General features: G+C 46.4%; 1 protein-coding gene across 1 annotated transcript in view; it reads left to right on the forward strand.

Annotated features, from left to right (window-relative positions):
- Positions 1-4,840: 4,840 nt before the first annotated feature.
- The window catches only part of TMPRSS6 (transmembrane serine protease 6), a 28,481-nt gene continuing 16,718 nt past the window's right edge, over positions 4,841-16,603 (forward strand). The window contains exons 1-9 of the mRNA XM_032779189.2: positions 4,841-4,988; positions 5,215-5,357; positions 5,541-5,608; positions 6,888-7,072; positions 10,503-10,544; positions 11,345-11,549; positions 13,417-13,553; positions 14,651-14,763; positions 15,840-15,949. Coding sequence (XP_032635080.1) covers positions 4,841-4,988; positions 5,215-5,357; positions 5,541-5,608; positions 6,888-7,072; positions 10,503-10,544; positions 11,345-11,549; positions 13,417-13,553; positions 14,651-14,763; positions 15,840-15,949 — 1,151 coding nt within the window. The remainder of the gene's footprint in view (positions 4,989-5,214; positions 5,358-5,540; positions 5,609-6,887; positions 7,073-10,502; positions 10,545-11,344; positions 11,550-13,416; positions 13,554-14,650; positions 14,764-15,839; positions 15,950-16,603) is intronic.

The raw sequence follows: 16,603 nt of genomic DNA on the forward strand, positions 1-16,603 counted from the left end.
TTTCCCACTTCTGAAAATGCTAATGGTTTTCAAGCATGTAAGCTGCTAGAAGTGAGACAGCAGCCACTCTGGGGTGTGAATGTATGACATGCTGTGGCAGGAAGTGCTCAGTGTAAGATCTGAAGATAACTGGACCTTTATTCCAGGAAGCTAGGTCATGTGGTCTAAAGTTGCTGCAGATGTGAGATTAGTTGAGTTGTGGCATAGAAAAGCCATTGCCAGTTGCTTCACGACCCTTTTCTGCTGAGTCCTGAAGACTCTTTGGAAGTGCCATGAAGGTCTAAAGGGCTCCAAGCTGATCTAAATGTAGCATGGACAAAGCCAGAAAAAAGAGCATCTCAGGACAGTGTCCATCAATTATAGTTTCCTTATTAAATTGAACTCCAGCACCAGTGAAAAGTGCTGGGCCAGCAGGCCAGGAGCGAGTCTGCTATTTATCTTGAGCACAGGTACAACACAGATAGCAGCAATGCAGGTTTACACACACATGCTACCCTGACATCCTACCAATGTACCTCATTTCTGACCTGCGGAGAGCTGCGCAACAGCCAGGCCCCATCCCACACCATGGGAAAGTGGAAATTCAGGGCCAAATTCAGCCTTGATGGTGCAACTCCTTTGAAGTCAGATTTACTTTTGGGGCTGTGTTCTTGGTTTATTCATAGATACCACAGTGATGAATGTGGTACTCAGATTGTTAGATTAGATTAATGCCTACACATACAGCACTGCAGCAGCAACACAGTAGTGTGTCTCGTGAAGATGCTCCATGCTGATGGGAGAGAACTCTCCCATTGGCATAATAAAACCACCTCCCGACATAAGGCTGTCCACAGCCATGCTTATGTCAGTGAGATGGTTTACTCACACACCCCTGTGCAACATAATTTCTACCGACATAAGTTGTAGTGTAGACATAGCCTGGACTCAGTACTTGGCCTCTCTACGAAGACCGTAAACAAAGGTGAGGCAATTGTTTTCTGGAAGGAAGGATGGATGATCTTGTACTGAAGGTACTGGCCTGGGAATCAGGACATCTGGGGTCATCCCACTGCCACAAACTTCCCTCGTGACTTTGGAGCACAATTTTCAAAAGCATCCAAATCACATAGGAGCCTAAGTCCCATTTTCAAAAGGAATTTAAGCATCTAGGAACGCACATCCCATTTACTTTCGGTAAGACTTGGGCTCCTAAGTCATGTAGGAGTTTTCTAAAATTTTATCCTTAGGTGCCCAAGTGCCAGATTTGTAAAGGTATTAGCCATCTAGAGAGACAAATAGGCACTTAAATGCCTTTAAAAATATGGCCCTAAATTGCTTTTGAAAATGGGACTTAGGCTTCTAAGTCCATTAGGCACTTTTAAAATGTTTACCCTTAGTCTCTGTGTTCCTCAGTTTCCCATCTGTAAAATGGTGGTGATAATAACCCTTCCCTGAGTCCCAGGGTGTAGGGAGGGTAATTTCATTAATGGTGAGAGGAGCTCAGATACTACAGTGACCAGAGTTGGATAATAAACACATAGTTCTGGTGTTCTGAGTACTTGTCCATTAAAAACTGAGGTAAAGACACTGTATAGTAACAGATTTCATTCTCCACTGGCCCAAGCCTAGATTGGAACCACTGACCTCCTGCTGAAAGGCTATTCCTTACCAGCTAATAACAGACTAGTGACCAAATTCTCCCATACTAAGGGAGAGCTATATCAGGGTAACCTCTGTTGGCTAAGAGGGAATTTCTACTAACAATTATCACTGAGGTGACTCCATTTACTTTGTTGCAGTGTTGTTGTAGCCATGTTGGCCCCAGGATATTACAATGACAAGATGGATAAGGTAACATCTTTTATTGGACCAACTTCTAAAGCTCGTCTCGCTCACCAACAGAAATTGGTTCAACAAAAGATATTACCTCACCCACCTTGTCTCCCCATTTGACTTGGCCTTTATTTATTTATGGTCAAAGCATAGTTTCTTCTGGTAAAAAATGAGGTGCATTTACAGAGCACAAGGTGCATATACAGTGGGGTCTCCGGACTATACACCAGAAGGTGAGTCGGATGAGATGTATTATCAGAGCTGCATGGAGAGCCTGGGGCTAAAGAAATGGGATGCTCCAAGCTGGAATGAAGGGCATTGGCGAACCTGTGTGGGAGCCTAGTATTGGATTAGTGAGGGTGCTATAGGGTGAGAGTGAGGAGAATTGGCCAAGAAGGGACAGGGGGAGGCTCAGAATTGGAGTGGCAGGGAGCATTGCAGGTCAGGACTGAGGGACACCGATAAAGCTTTTCCTAGTTCTTACCAGGTTCTTAGTTTGGACAATGCTTGCCCCTTCCACTTCCCTTTGTCCCTCCTTTGTACAGCCCACTGCCTTCAGCCCTCCCCCCTCCATCTGAACAAGCCTTTTCTTCTCAGCGCCATGTGTGCCTTTTAGCTCCACTGGGACCCAGGAGTGTAACTAAGACAGAAAGCAGTTGCTGAGCGACTAGTTGCCCCCACAGAGGGAATCTGTGATCCATCTGCACCTGCCTTCCAGGTTAGGCTTCTCAGGGGACGGGGGACTGTTACCCGGGCTTTTTACAGCATAATCTCTTCACAGCCTGCAGATCCTCTCTCTCAGCAAACCTCGTTTCTCTCTGAGCCATCCTCCATTAGAGAAAGCTGTGTCTCTCCTGGGCACGCTCAGCCCTCTCTGTAGGGCCGGACAGGGCAAAGGCCAAAACAAAGGGACATGGCCTCAGATTATTGATTGCCAGGGAGGCCTTGGGCTTGTGTAAACACATATCTACCAATGTGTGTGTGCCCGGCCACACGCAGAGCTGGAGTTTGCAAAGGTAGGTCTGTAGCTTTGGGGGAAACCCCAGTGCCTAGAATTGATCTTCTAGCAAAGGGAGGCTCTTTTTGATCAGTTTGTGGTTCTTTATGCAGCTGTTGTTTTGAAGGAATCCCTTGAAGGTGGAGTAGAGACCCTTGCCTCCTCCCTCCTGCTCCGGGGCAGGGGGATACCCCTGAGGAACGTCAGCTGAGAGGAGATCATAGTGAAGAGCTCCGATCTCTACTGCATGTGAGAGGGTTGTAGGAGACAGGAAGTGGTGGCGTTAATGGATTCATTGTTGTCTTTGTGCCCGCTCTTGTTAAGTTAGATGTTTCCATTGAGTTGCTTTCTTTTAAACACTCTTTACATGTGTCTCTGTATTTGAGGAGCAAAGTTGAGGGTTGGGAGGAGCCTCCGTACTGGGGTGAATAAGGAATGCTGGCTGCTCTTTGTTGTTCTGATATGGTCATGCAGCACACACATTAATACAGACTTCCATGTGTGCACATACATGTGCAACCACATGCTTCAACCCCCTAGGGACCTTCTCTAACAGGCACTCACATGCACCCTTCACCCCTACACTGTAACACACACAGGCACAGCCCCATGCATGCACATAACTCACTAACATACATGTGTGTGTCCTCCAGGCAGGCAGAGCACCATGTAAACATGCTTTGGAACATGCTAACACACACTCAGGCCCTTGTTGACACCCCCGCACACTCCCTCACATTCATGTCCATGCACACTCATACGTTGCTTCTCAGTGAAGGAAACATGCAAATCCTTTGGCCTCTGCTAGTATGTTACTGGGTGACAGGACTTTCACTGGGCCTCTTAAGGGATAGTAGAGGGAGAGTGTCCAAGGAGGCCAGCCTAGGAGCATCCTGTCTTGGTAGGCTATAGTACTTAGCAGAGAATCACGGGCGATTACAGGAAGGGGAGAAGGCAGGAATAAGTCAGACAATCAGGTGTTGTGGGAGGAGGGGTAAAGATGGCAATCTGGAAGGTAGAGGGCTGAATTACCTTTGAGGGGTCACCGCTCCCTAGTATCCATCAGTGGGAAGTGGGGAGAGGTGGAGTAGCAAGGAGCTACTTTAGAGTGGGTTATGCAGCATTTGAAAGCATTCCTGTTGCCTTGCAGACCCCTGGAGCTCAGCGGTCTGCTTAGGTGATGCTGTTGCATTCAGTGACATTTGGGGGCGACAACAGGTATGCTGGGGAATGTTTAAAAAAGTTAGGACTTACAGACACTAGGGGCACAGAGCCAGCATGAAGATGCATAGGGCATGATCCTAAAGGTCTCATTCAGCTTCTGCCTAAGTAATGACTGAATAAACTCCTGTGGGACTTCACTGGGAGTTTTGCTTGTGTAAGCAATGAGCATGGTCATAGGGATTTGGCATAGCTAGGGCCCCACCAAATTCATGCACCATTTTGGTCAATTTCATGGTCATATGATTTTAAAAATCATAAATTTCATGATTTTAGCTATTTAAATATGAAATTTCACAGTGTTGTAATTGTAGGGGTCCTGACCTAAAAAAGATTTGTGGGGGGTTACAAGGTTATTTTAGGGGGCGGTCGCAAAGATATTGGGGCGGGGGTTGTGGTACTGCTATCCTTACTTCTGTGCAGCTGCTGACAAGGTGCTGCCTTCAGAGCTGGGCACCTGGCCAATAGCCGCTGCTTTCCGGCCACCCAGCTCTGAAGGCAGTGCAGAAGTAAGGGTGGCAATACTGCAACCCCCAGGTAACTCCCTTTTGGGTCAGGACCCCCAATTTGATAAATGCTGGTCTCCTCCATGAAATCTGTATAGTAGAGAGTAAAAGCACAGAAAAGACCAGATTTCACAGTCTGTGACGTGATTTTCATGGCCGTGAATTTGATAGGGTCCTATGCATAGATAACAAGGGGATGTACAAATAGGAAGAGGAGCATATAGATGATAAAGGACACATAGGAAGGGAGCAAGGGATGCGAAGATAATACAGCCTGATCCCTGGTCTGCTGCCTGACTAGATGCCCATGATGGAGGCTGAGGAAGATGCAAACACCCCATCTGAGGATGAACCCAAGAGCAAGGCTCGCGACTGCCTGCGCTATGCACCCCTCTGGATAGTCCTTGTGCTGTTGGCTGGAGCTGGAGTGCTGACCTGGTATTTCCTAGGTAACAGTTCTAAGGTGTTTTGTTCTTTATGCTGGTGCTCACGTGTCCTAGCAAGGAGGAAGCCGATTTAGATGACAAAGAGAATCGGTGACTCCTGGATGGGTCACCATGGGTCAACCATCTGTGCACTGATTTCCTAGGGAGCTAGCTAAGTTCCATCACCCACCCAAAGAGCCCTCTGTCCTTCACATCCATGGGTTAATCTGCCTGTGTCTTTTGTTGTCAGACTACAGACCACGACACTTGGAATCAACCGTCCTGCAGTTCTACTCCGGCAGCCTCCGGATCCTCAATTGTCAGTACTCCCTGGACCTTGGACGGCCAGAATCCAGAGCCTTCTGGACTGAGTCAGCAAAGCTACAGAAGATGGTGAGGGTGGTTTCATGTGTGGGGGCTGAGGCTGAGTGGGGGAATGGGCCAGAGGTGCTTCTGTGAATGGAAGACTAGGTGGTTTATACCAAAACAGAGGGGGCTGGAGCACTGGGTGGGTTCTATGGGAAGTTTGCTGTTGTACTCTTGCTGGCTAGTTATCAGTTGGCATTCTTATTACAGCTAAGGGAACTTATTCGTGTCACAGACCTGGATCCATATTACAACTCCAGCACAGTATATGCCTTTGGGTGAGTGTTACATCCACATTTGTTTGCTTTTCAAGACTCTGTCTCTCCTGTCCTATGTGAAAGTTACAGTTAAGTTGTGATCTTGTTCAGTAGCCATCTGTTCATCTGATAAGAGCTGCTGCAACCTCTATTCTTACTCCACATGGGCTCTGGACTAAAGCTGATTGAAAAATGGAATTTCCATCCCACAGGAAATTCCAATAATTCAACATTTGTTTTCAGCCCCAACTGAGATGAAAAGTCCAAATATCATAACTTCTTATGGAATGAAAAGTCCAGAAAAAAATTAATTAGGAAATGTCAAAAGGTTTAGTCTCAGCATTTTCTATTGAAAGACTGTTTTGACATTCTTGAATAGAAATGTTTCATTTTATACTGTCAACACAAAATTAAATGCCACGAAGACCATTGTGCATCCTGGGAGATGTAGTTCTGCACGGGGCAGGGCCCATAAGGGAGAAGTGGAGTAGGAGGGACCTGGAACTACAGCTGCCTCAGGGCACTGTGGTGGCTAGGGCAGATGTGGAGATTAGTATCAATATGATCTCAACATTTTGTTTTGATTTTCCCAATGGCAAATTACGTCAACAGCAATCTTTGCCCACAGAAAATTTCTATTTCAGAAAAAAAACCATTTTCCAGCAGGAAAATGTTTCATTCACGTTTTTTCACTCAGACCTACAGTCACTCCCCAGCTCGGTCCATTTTCTCTGTCATTCAGCTGACAAACTACTGTGGTTGTGATCTCCTATACTGTATCAGTGGTCTCTGCACAGGATTAAAGGCTAATTCTGATCAGCTGAACACAGTCTAGCATCAGTCACTTGTCACTACTGGGAAATGGGACATGGAGCCTTAAAGGTCAACATTTTCAATCTATGTCAGAAGTGACCACAAGTCTTTTCCACCTGAAGCACATTCAAGTGGATTATAAAAAAGTTTAATGATCTAATTTTAGTTTCTAATGGGCAGGTGTCCAGATCATTAAACCCACCATTACCAGTGGCACAAGATGACTTACTCAGCAGAAAGACCAACTATTGAATGGACCATGAACCGACTGGTTTTTCTTTTCCACTAAAGGTGGTCTCTCTAGGTTGGGGCTGAGACACATTGGTGGGGCAGTGTGCTTTGGGACATTTGTACCGATCTGTCTGCTCTGCAGCTAAAGAGAGGAGGACATCTGTCTCCAGGGTTGTCAGTGAGGTGACTCTCACCAGTGCTGAACTCACTTGAAATGAAAAGGATGAAGGAAATTAATGTGATGTCTCCCTGCTAGGGAGGGGTCCCTGATCTTCTTCTTCTGGTTCGCCCTTCAAGTCCCCGAGAGTCAGCACAAGGAGATGACTGCTGAGAGGGTGAACATGACTCTCTGCAGAGAGCTTCTCTCCAGCGCCAATGGTACAAGCCGCTTCTCCTACCAGACAGAGTACAAGGTTGATCCAGACTCTCTGGTTCTGCTGGGTGAGTATCAGCCACCCAAGTGTGACTAAACTTTCAGGATTAGGGGCTGAGGCCTATAAATTGCTGCAGGCGGGCTGAGAGGCTAGACTGAATGGCATTACTGAAAGGGAAGGAGAGAGGAAAGGAGGAGAGGAGTGTGTTAAAAGAAGGGAGAGGAAGGGGGATAAGAGGAAAAATAGGGGAAGGGTAGAGTGTATGCTAGAGGGAAAGGCAGAAGACAGAACAGGACAGGGGAATGAATTACAAGTGTTTCCTCCTTGTACAGGACACACTTTTCATGAAGTTTGGTTATTCCCCTGAAGAATTATAGACTCATGGAGTAAGAGATGGCAGTGACTGACTAGATAGCATCTTGTCCTTTCCTCTGCCTCCTCCTTCAGCTTTGGCAAACACAGAGTTGTTCCTTGCACTATATGCTTTGTAGCTTTACTCCAATGTCCCAAGCAACCGGGCTTCCATGACGTTCCTTGGGAGACTGTTCCACTCTCCGATAGACCGAGAACAGAACTGAATGCAACATACTTAGATTACAATTGTTTCTGCTTCATGATGCTTGTCATATTTCCATCATTTCAATTCCTTATATTGACTTCAAGATTTTTTTTTAAATCAGTGCACAAAATAGAGATCATGGCTTGTTAAAGGGTCCTGGGAGGGCCTGGCAACTACCCTTGATATTTCAGGTCTTTTATAGGCCTTGATCCAAAGTCCATTAAGTCAGTGGGGAAAAAAATGCCATTGATGGCACTGGGGTTTGGATCAGGCCCATGGTGTGATTGCTCCCTCCTTTCTCTGTGATGCAATACCTCTGTGCATAGAGCCCACAACGACTGTGTTTACTTGTTTAAATTTTGCCCCATTGCATTGCAAACTCATTTCTAATTTGCTATCGTTGTTACTCCCGGGGTCTCTTTCACTATTGCCAATTCCAAGTTTCTTATTAAATAGCATGTTTCCAACCATTTCCATCTAGATTTATTATTTGGCATTTTACCCAGATTAATCTTATTTTGGTATATCCCTACCCTATTTCTCACTTCGCAAGGTCCTTTTCTCTCTGTGTGCGTGGCTGTTTTTTAATTTAGTATTGGGGAATGTCATTAAAATGCTTTTTACTCCCTCTTCCAGATCATTAATGAATATGTTAAATAAGACCAAACCTAACATCCCATTGAACACCTCTCTCCGTTTAATAAATTGTCATTTATAATTATTTTTTATTTGCAGCTATTCAGTTTCTGGTGCACTGTATGTGACAGTGCTCACATTCAAGCCAATTTAAATTAAGATTTCATGAAACACATGCCTAATGATTCACTAAAAATCAAGCTATATTGCATCTTCTGCTTTCCTTTTATCCACTAATTTAGTAATTCTATCAAAAAAAGCAATCAAGTTTGTCAGTCCCATTATCTTCTAAAGGTTTCCAGTTTTTTACTCTCATTCCCATCACATTTGTTCATTATTTTATTAGGGTCTAAAGGTAGATTTGCTCAATTCTAATGGCCACGATGATCTATTGGGGTTTCTCTGTTTCTCCATGACATTTTAAAAGTAAATGTCTGTAGTTGAGTAAGATTTGAGTTTGGGAAGAAGTATGTCTAGCGCCTAGAACAGGGGGCAAAAATCAGGACCCCAGGATTCTATCCCTGGGACAGACACTGCCTTGGCAAATCACTTAATCTATGTCTTTGTTTAGCCATCTGTAAAGTGGGAATAAAATGTTAGTTAACAATTCCTTTACACTTTCCAACCTCCCAGCTTGTTGAGGTGTAATTAATTGGCAGCAGTAAAGTGTTTTAAAATCCTCAGCCAAATGCTCCTATGTGAAAACTCTTAATATTATTAAATTGGTTAGCTGCCTTTCTTTATCATAGGGTGCCTATTTTATCAACCCACTGATTTGTATGTGGTCAGATCTTCCAAGTCTTCCCTCACTTTTTTACTAATAGCTATTTGTAAGCCCGCAATCTCTCTCTAGCCACAGGATTTCAGCCCCTTTTCTTTCAGGAACTCATTTTTATTTCTCCAGAATAAAATCTATTTAACACAGATTCAAAAATATCAACCACATTCTTTCACCCTGACTCAAGGTCTTCTTTAGGAGCCAATCTACTCCCTATAGAATTACCCTCAGGAGGCCCTCTGCCTAGGAATCATATATAATCTGGCCTCTTTCCCCTGTCCTAGGAACTCCTGAAACCACAATCTTCCCACCCACCTGCAGCCCTCCACTCAACAAAGCTCTTGCTGGCCTTTATGAGCACCAGGTGATCTACAAACTATCACCTGATCACTGCCTCTTAGCATGAGCTGGGAGGGAGCTGATCAGTCACAGGTGGGGCTGGGCCCAACTCCCCTAAATGGGCCAACCACAATCTGACACTATTTTTTTAAACAGGTTTGTGGATTGTCCTCTCTTTATGTTCCTTTTTAAAGGGACATTTTATAGAGCAGTTCAATATTCCATCTATTGGACATCATTCACTGGGGGCTTTGTTCTCTCTCCATCCCTGTCTCTCGGAGACTATAAGAAACTCCCACTGTTTTCAATGAAAGTTATTCATATCCTGCAACAGGAAGAAGAGGGCCCCAAATTTCTTAATTCCCCATAACTGATTTTCTTGTTAAAGAATCCCTTTGGACTGCAGTATTCTGTTAACCTAGTTATTCACTATGCCAAACTCACATACCTTGTGGTCACTTGTACCAATCCTCCCTGTTATTTTCAGTTGTTTTTTTCCCTTCATAACCCTCTTTGACAGAGGATTCAAAGCCCACTGAAGTCACTGGAAAGAATCCCCCGTCCTTGAGGCCCTGAGTGAGAAGAGCACAATCCCCTTTGGGATTTGGATCCTTGTATCCCCACGTCTCTGCTCATCCCAAGGGATTTTCTTTTCATCTAGAGTAAGAGAGAAGAAAGGAGGAAAGAGGGTTGGGTCGCAGGCAGGTAGCCAGGGTAAAACCTTGGGAGGCATGGGAAGCAAGGCACTTCCCTGGGGTACTAGTGCTTGACAATGAGCATGGTTAGGAGGGGAAGGGCCTAAGGCCACTTGGGGTGTGGATAAAGAATGGGGGCCTAGGTTAATCACTGACTTGGGTGGGAAGAAGAGAATATGCCTGGGAGAGGACCAGCTGATGGCCAAGCAAAGAAGGAGACAGGCTCATGGCAGGTTGGGGCATCCTGGGTAAGAGGAACAGGGCCCAGGATAGGTTGGACAAGGACAGGAGGAATGGGAGATAAAGGAGGTGACCAAGGAAGATCTTGATAACAGGCATAGTAAGGAACGAAGGCACCCAGGGTAGTGCTTGATGGGGGGACCACTGGGCACAGAAAGGAGGAGAGGGGCCCATTCTGCAGCTTAGATTTTAGGTACTACAGATTCTTATGTTTTTTTTTTCTTTCTTTTATGTATTTCCTTTCCAACAGAATCCAGTGTGAAAGACATAGTAGTGCTGAAATCCACTCTGGGTAGGCCATCCTTTCCCTTGGTTTTTCAGTTCATTTTGTTTGGGGGGATTTGGTGAGGGATCAGAATTATTATTTACTGTCATGAGATGTGAGATCAAGGAAAATGAGAGGAAGAGGATTGTATTCACGAAGCACAGATGCTGCACACAGTGAACAACACTTTCAAAAACATCACTGTGACTTAGTCTAAATCCCATTGACTTTCAGATCCTCAGAGGTGTTCAGTATTTATCTCAATGGAAGTTAGGCATTGAAATATCTTTGAGGACCTGGGCTAAGGTGCCTAAGTCACATAGGTGCTTCTGAACATTTAACCCGGTGTCACAAACTCTCTGGCTAATAGCTGGCCATTTGTGCTCAGGCTCTGCGCGTGCATGCATGGTGTGCACTTGGAAACTCACTCTTCCCTTCACTTACAGTCCCCATTCAGAGCTGCCAACCTAAAGAGAATTAGAAGTGTCAGTAGGAGAACAGGCAGTGTGTGCTCTAAGTGGGATACGCAATAAGTGGAGGATGGGCCTAGGAACAAGGGAAATAGGTCAAACAGAAGAGAAATATGAGAATGAGAGTCTGCCTAGAAGAAGGCGATAATGAACTTGGAGTAGGCTAGTGAGAGGGGACTGGTGTTACTGGGGGGAACTAGGGTAAAGTGTGAAAGAAAAGTGAGATCACTGGGAGGAACTGGGCTAACACAGAACCTAACCCTGTAGTAGTGGCTTATATTGGTCATCATTAGGGTATCTTGCTGGCAAGAGCCCCTTCCCTGACACTCTGTGGTTCTGTTTGTCTCATGGATTCAGGTTGCTACAGGTACAGCCACATCAGGGCAGAGGAAGTCCTCAGGCTGAAGGGCCCTGACTACTTGGCTTCCAGTTGTCTTTGGCACCTCCATGGTCCAAAAGGCCACATGATCAAACTACATCTGGAGTGGACCCTCCCGGAGTGCAGGGACCGGCTGGCCATGTATGATGCGGCTGGGCCACTGGAGAACCATCTCATCACCTCGTAGGTAGCTTTCATACGACAGTGATATAAAATATAGCAAGTGGTAGGAAGAAGGTGAATCAGTTGGCGCTACTTACCCTTTCTCACAGTACACTAACTCACCTGTAGAACTCACTGCTATGGGATATTACGGAGGCAGCCCTTCAGTTTAGTAAAAAAAATAAAAAAAGTTCAACTAGCTGAAGTGTTTAGATGAATAAGAACAGCAACTCCACAGTGACAATGATAGTGGAACAAGAGATTGTGCTTCAGAGACCAAGGAGTTTCATGAGAACATCACTTGATATAGGACTCCTCCTCAGAGCAGCCCAGATCTTACGGTCAGGAACCTTACAAAAGGATCCTTGGACAGATCCTTAGCTACTATAATTGGTGCAGCTGCACTGAGTTCAGTGTAACTCTGCTGATTTTACACCAGCTGAAGATCTGACTAAGATTCCTTAGGAATAAGGGTCTGGACCATATTAAGGTTAGAGGGAGAACAGGGTTTCCTGAAGGCTCTAAAATGAATGATTTATGGATGAGGGGTATGATGGGTTGGTCCTCCTTCTGGGGTGCCACCTGATGTACTGGGGTTCCACAGAGTTCACCCATACCACCAGCCTGGGCTCCCTCACCCTGTCCTGCTGCACACACACACAGGTAGGGACACACCCAGCTGCAAAGAGACACAGATCAGAGCTCTGTGTAGGAAGGTTCAGTTCAGGGATTTCCCAGCACTCAGGTGCACACATCCTTTGGAGTGTAAACCCAAAATTAAACTGTCTTGCGCTGGCTAGTTAACAGTAGCACATTCTCACCCTAAATATTGTTTTATGCTGGTTGCAGAGTTTCTTGAAGGTAAACTGCACTGCTTGCAGCTTAAATCTCCAGGTATTCCTCTCACATGCTAGACCTTTCTTACCTGCACTCCTTGTCCCCACAGTTTAGTTCCTTTGTTTCTCCAGGTGTTTTCAGCAGTCTTCCTTCTTGGGCAGGGATGCAGTGAAGAAGAACCAAGATTAACTCACTTCCCAGCCTTAAATAGGATTTGCATATGGCAAGAATCCTTTGTTTCCCAGTTTGACCCCCACCCCCTCCTAGTGGAAAAATACCAGCAGTCCAAGATGGTGTCCAATATCAGGTGACATGATCACATGACCCTGCAGTGTCAAAGCAGCATCCCAGGAAACTTCTCAGGAAGGAGGGAGATTAGTATCTTTAAAGTCCTATTGTCCTTCCTAATGGCCCATCCAGGCTGATTGCACGTTTTCTGGTGGACATTTCCCAAGCGTAAACACAGTTGTAGTTGTTATAGTCAATATTCCTAACTTCAGATGCAGAAATGATATATGCATACAAATAGGATAGTCATATACAGTAAATCATAACCTTTCCAATGATACCTCACATGACCCATCTTGCATAAAATACATCTTAGTTAGGTCATATTCATATCATAAGCATATCTCTATAAAGAATATGTGGCGTAGCATCACAAGAGGTACCCTGTGGTCTCAGAGTCCTCATGAAGGTGGTCTGGTGTGAGACAAGATGAAGGTCCTGACAAGGGGTGGGGACGTGCTCCCCAACCCTCATCTGAGCCCTTTTCTCGATGCTATTCCTTGATTTGGTTACTAGTCCCAGAGCTTCAGAGGTATTTAGGCTCCTAATATCCATTGATTTTGATGAAAGTCAGAAGCCTAAACACCTTTGAGGATCTGGGCCGTAGTGTCTAGTAACATACTGAAGTTAAAGGTCTGAATAATTTCATCCCCTCTTTTTTCTCTCTCCCCGTCTCTTGCCACCACTTCGCTCCTCTCCTTTCCTCACCTCCTTTCCTCATTCCCACCCTCTTTCACACTTCCTGCTATCTCTTTCCTCTCAGATTCTATGGCTGCAGCCGTCAGGAACCCATGGTGGAAGTTCTTTCTTCGGGGCATGTCATGTCCGTGGTATGGAAGAAAGCGATGTACAGCTACTACGATCCTTTCATCCTCACCGCCCAGGCTGTGCCATCTGAAGGTGAGGAAGGCTGGAGGGAAAGTGTGGAGAATGAAGGAGCTAGGAGAGCTCACACAGTGCAGATCCCTTGTCAATTAGCCTCACACGTGTTCTACAGGTCACTTCACCTACCAGCACCAGACACTCCCACTGAGATGGAGCATTGCAGCTGTTTCGCATAAAAACACCACACAACGGTTTGGGATAGGAATTCATTAAAGATTGTGCGGCACTTACATGCTCCAGTGATGGCAGCCAACAAAAGGACAGAGATAGATAGAAGTGAGGAGTTCTGCATTCAGCTAAAGCCACAGGGGAATTTAGGTCAGTAGAATGGCCTCCTATTGGAAATTGGCCAGAAGGAGGTTAACAACCTTACTTTGCACAAAGTGCCACGGGATCTTTAATAACCAGGAGTGGCCAGAGCAAGGGTTGTCCAAGTCAACTAACAGCAGACAACACTAATGTCTCCGTAACCCCTAATGCCAGGCTGGAGCAATGGCACTGAGTCAGAGGGAAGAGCACTGCCTGTTACAGCAGCACCACTGCTTTGGACACTTCTCTGAGGTCTCCCATGCTAGTACAAGCCATTCTTGACCCCTGCTTAGCTCATGAGAGCACAGCTTGTAGCCTTTCTCAGTTGGGCTTTCCTCTTTTTCAGCCACTTACTCATTTTTGAGCTGTACCCATGCCCTTTTCTCTAGTTCTGGTCTCTTGGTATCTCCTGCACTATGATCCTTCACCCTACCGTCCCCAGCTCTTCCCGGTGTGTACACTGTGTGGCATAGCAATGTAGTAAGCCAAGCAGGCATCCACACCTGCAGTTGACTCCCTCAGCTGTCTGCCTCTGAGGTGACCCCTCGTCAGGAAGTAGCTCCCCTGGGATGTTTCTGGCGCTCCCAGCAAACCCAGCTGGAAAAGCATGATGTTGGTCCCACAGAGAACACAGACCATGAGCACAGCAAGCAGCTTCATGTGTCTCTAGCAAACATGTAGCCTGCACCTTCCCCCGTTCTCTGGAGTGTGGGGCAAGTCCCTTTTTTCTGCAGCAGGCAAGGATCCAGTTTTCCCAGCTGACGTGGCAGGGGCGGGTGGGGGGGTGTTGTCTGTGTTTTCAGACTGCCAGGTGAATCTAACACTGCAGAGAGGCCTGGAACTGCAGGGGAAGATCAACACTCCACACTACCCGAGCTACTACTCGCCCAACACACAGTGCACTTGGCTCATGATGGTGAGCCCCCCGGCCCCTCCGCTTTCCCTCGCCAAACCTTTCCCCAGTAGTGACTTTGAACAGAACTCAAGGGCATCCTTTCCCCTTCACCACTGCTCTGTGGCAATGCCCTCTCCACTCAGACTCAAGTGGCACATGGGGGCTGAGAGCCAGGAAGTTTCATCTCTGCAGGCCCTGCTGCAGAAGGTCATGAGATCACAGCCATCTAGCTCTTCTTGTAATGCTAAATGGGAGGGACTCCCCGCTAGAGCCCCACCTAGATGGGAGAAAGGTTTGAGGGGAGAGGTTTCCTGTAAGGAAAAAGCTGGGAATCATTGCCCTACAATACTTCCAATTCTGGCATTGGTTCCCGATGAACTGACTCTTGTGGCTCTCCTCCTAGAGCTCTGCCCTGGACTTGTGACTATCAAGTCAACTCACTAGGCAGTCGCCTTCTGTTCTCCAAATCCAGCCTGTCTCAGTTCAACCAAGACCCAGCATTAGAGTAGCAGGGATGAGGAGAGAGGTGCATTGGCACAGCAAGGTGCAAGGCCCCAGGACTGGAACAGCAGGGTTCCTGCATGTCAGGGCTGAGAGCAGGATCTAGGGCTGGAACAGCCTCCGTGATGGAGGTGCATTGGGAAAGGTGTTGGGGGTGGGGTGGAGGGATAGGAGTGGTCTAGCAGGGAGTGTTGGAAGACATGACTGACTGAGTAGGGTGACCAGACAGCAAGTGTGAAAAATCGGGACAGGGGGGTGGGGTGTAATAGGAGCCTATATAAGAAAAAGACCCCAAAATCAGGACTCTCCCTATAAAATCGGGACATCTGATCACCCTCTGACTGAGATGCTCTGGCAGAGGTCTTGGAGGCAGGTCTGGAATGACAGAGGGTGCCACACTTCAGGATTAAGGTGGGCAGTGGCCTGGCGCCTGTGTAGACTGTGCCTAACTCTTGCCAGCTGGGCACTGTATGAATTCACTGCTCTCCCATTTGTGTTCATTCTACCCATTTCATGCTGACGGTCCCATTTGGTTAGATGGAAATGTAGTTTTCTGCTGCTACCTCAGCTCTGCTCTTGGACCACTCTGCATGCAGGTCCCATCTCTTGACTACGGAGTTGTCCTGTGGTTTGATGCCTACACACTGAGGAGACAGAAGTATGATCTGCCATGTACTCAAGGCCAGTGGATTATTCAGAACAGAAGGTGTGTGCTCATGTTCTTGCTGGATTTCACTCTTCACGTCCAACCCCAGATTACTTCTGCATGAGTCTCAATTTGCCCCCAGCCCTCTCCTGTTTAGCCAGCCCCCAGGTCTGAAGGAGGAGATTCCTGTAAGAAACATTTGCCAGCTCTAACTTCTATCTACTTGCTCCCACTCAGTCATTTGATCTGTGCCATTAACTGTAACAGCTACTACTGTGCTGATGGCACTCAGTTGTCCATATCTTTTTCAATACTCTAGTGACTCCTCCTTGTCCACTGACTGCTTAGCTTGACCAAGTAAATGGATGACTTTGCCTTACCTTCCTTCACAAAAGCATCTTAGAGAAAGACGTGCTTCTTTTGGGCAAAGGCAACATCCCCAAACCTCTCCAATGTCACTATCAACTTCCCTTCTTCCTCGTGCTGTGTAAAGCAAACGGTCTAGTTTTCCCCACTGTGTGCAGCCCTGGCATCCTCCCACACCTCCTGTGTTTGCAAATGTGCCTATCACCACCTCTGCAGTAGCGTCTGTGTGTGCTACTGCCTCGAATCCTCCTCCGCATAAATCTGCCTCTGAGTCTCTGACTCTTCCTGCTTTGCCTATAAAAACTCCCATCTATAAAGACTTCTCTAGGGCCTCCCTAAGCCCAACTG

This window comes from Chelonoidis abingdonii, chromosome 1 (assembly GCF_003597395.2).
Source record: "Chelonoidis abingdonii isolate Lonesome George chromosome 1, CheloAbing_2.0, whole genome shotgun sequence".
Taxonomy (NCBI): Eukaryota; Metazoa; Chordata; order Testudines; family Testudinidae; genus Chelonoidis; species Chelonoidis abingdonii.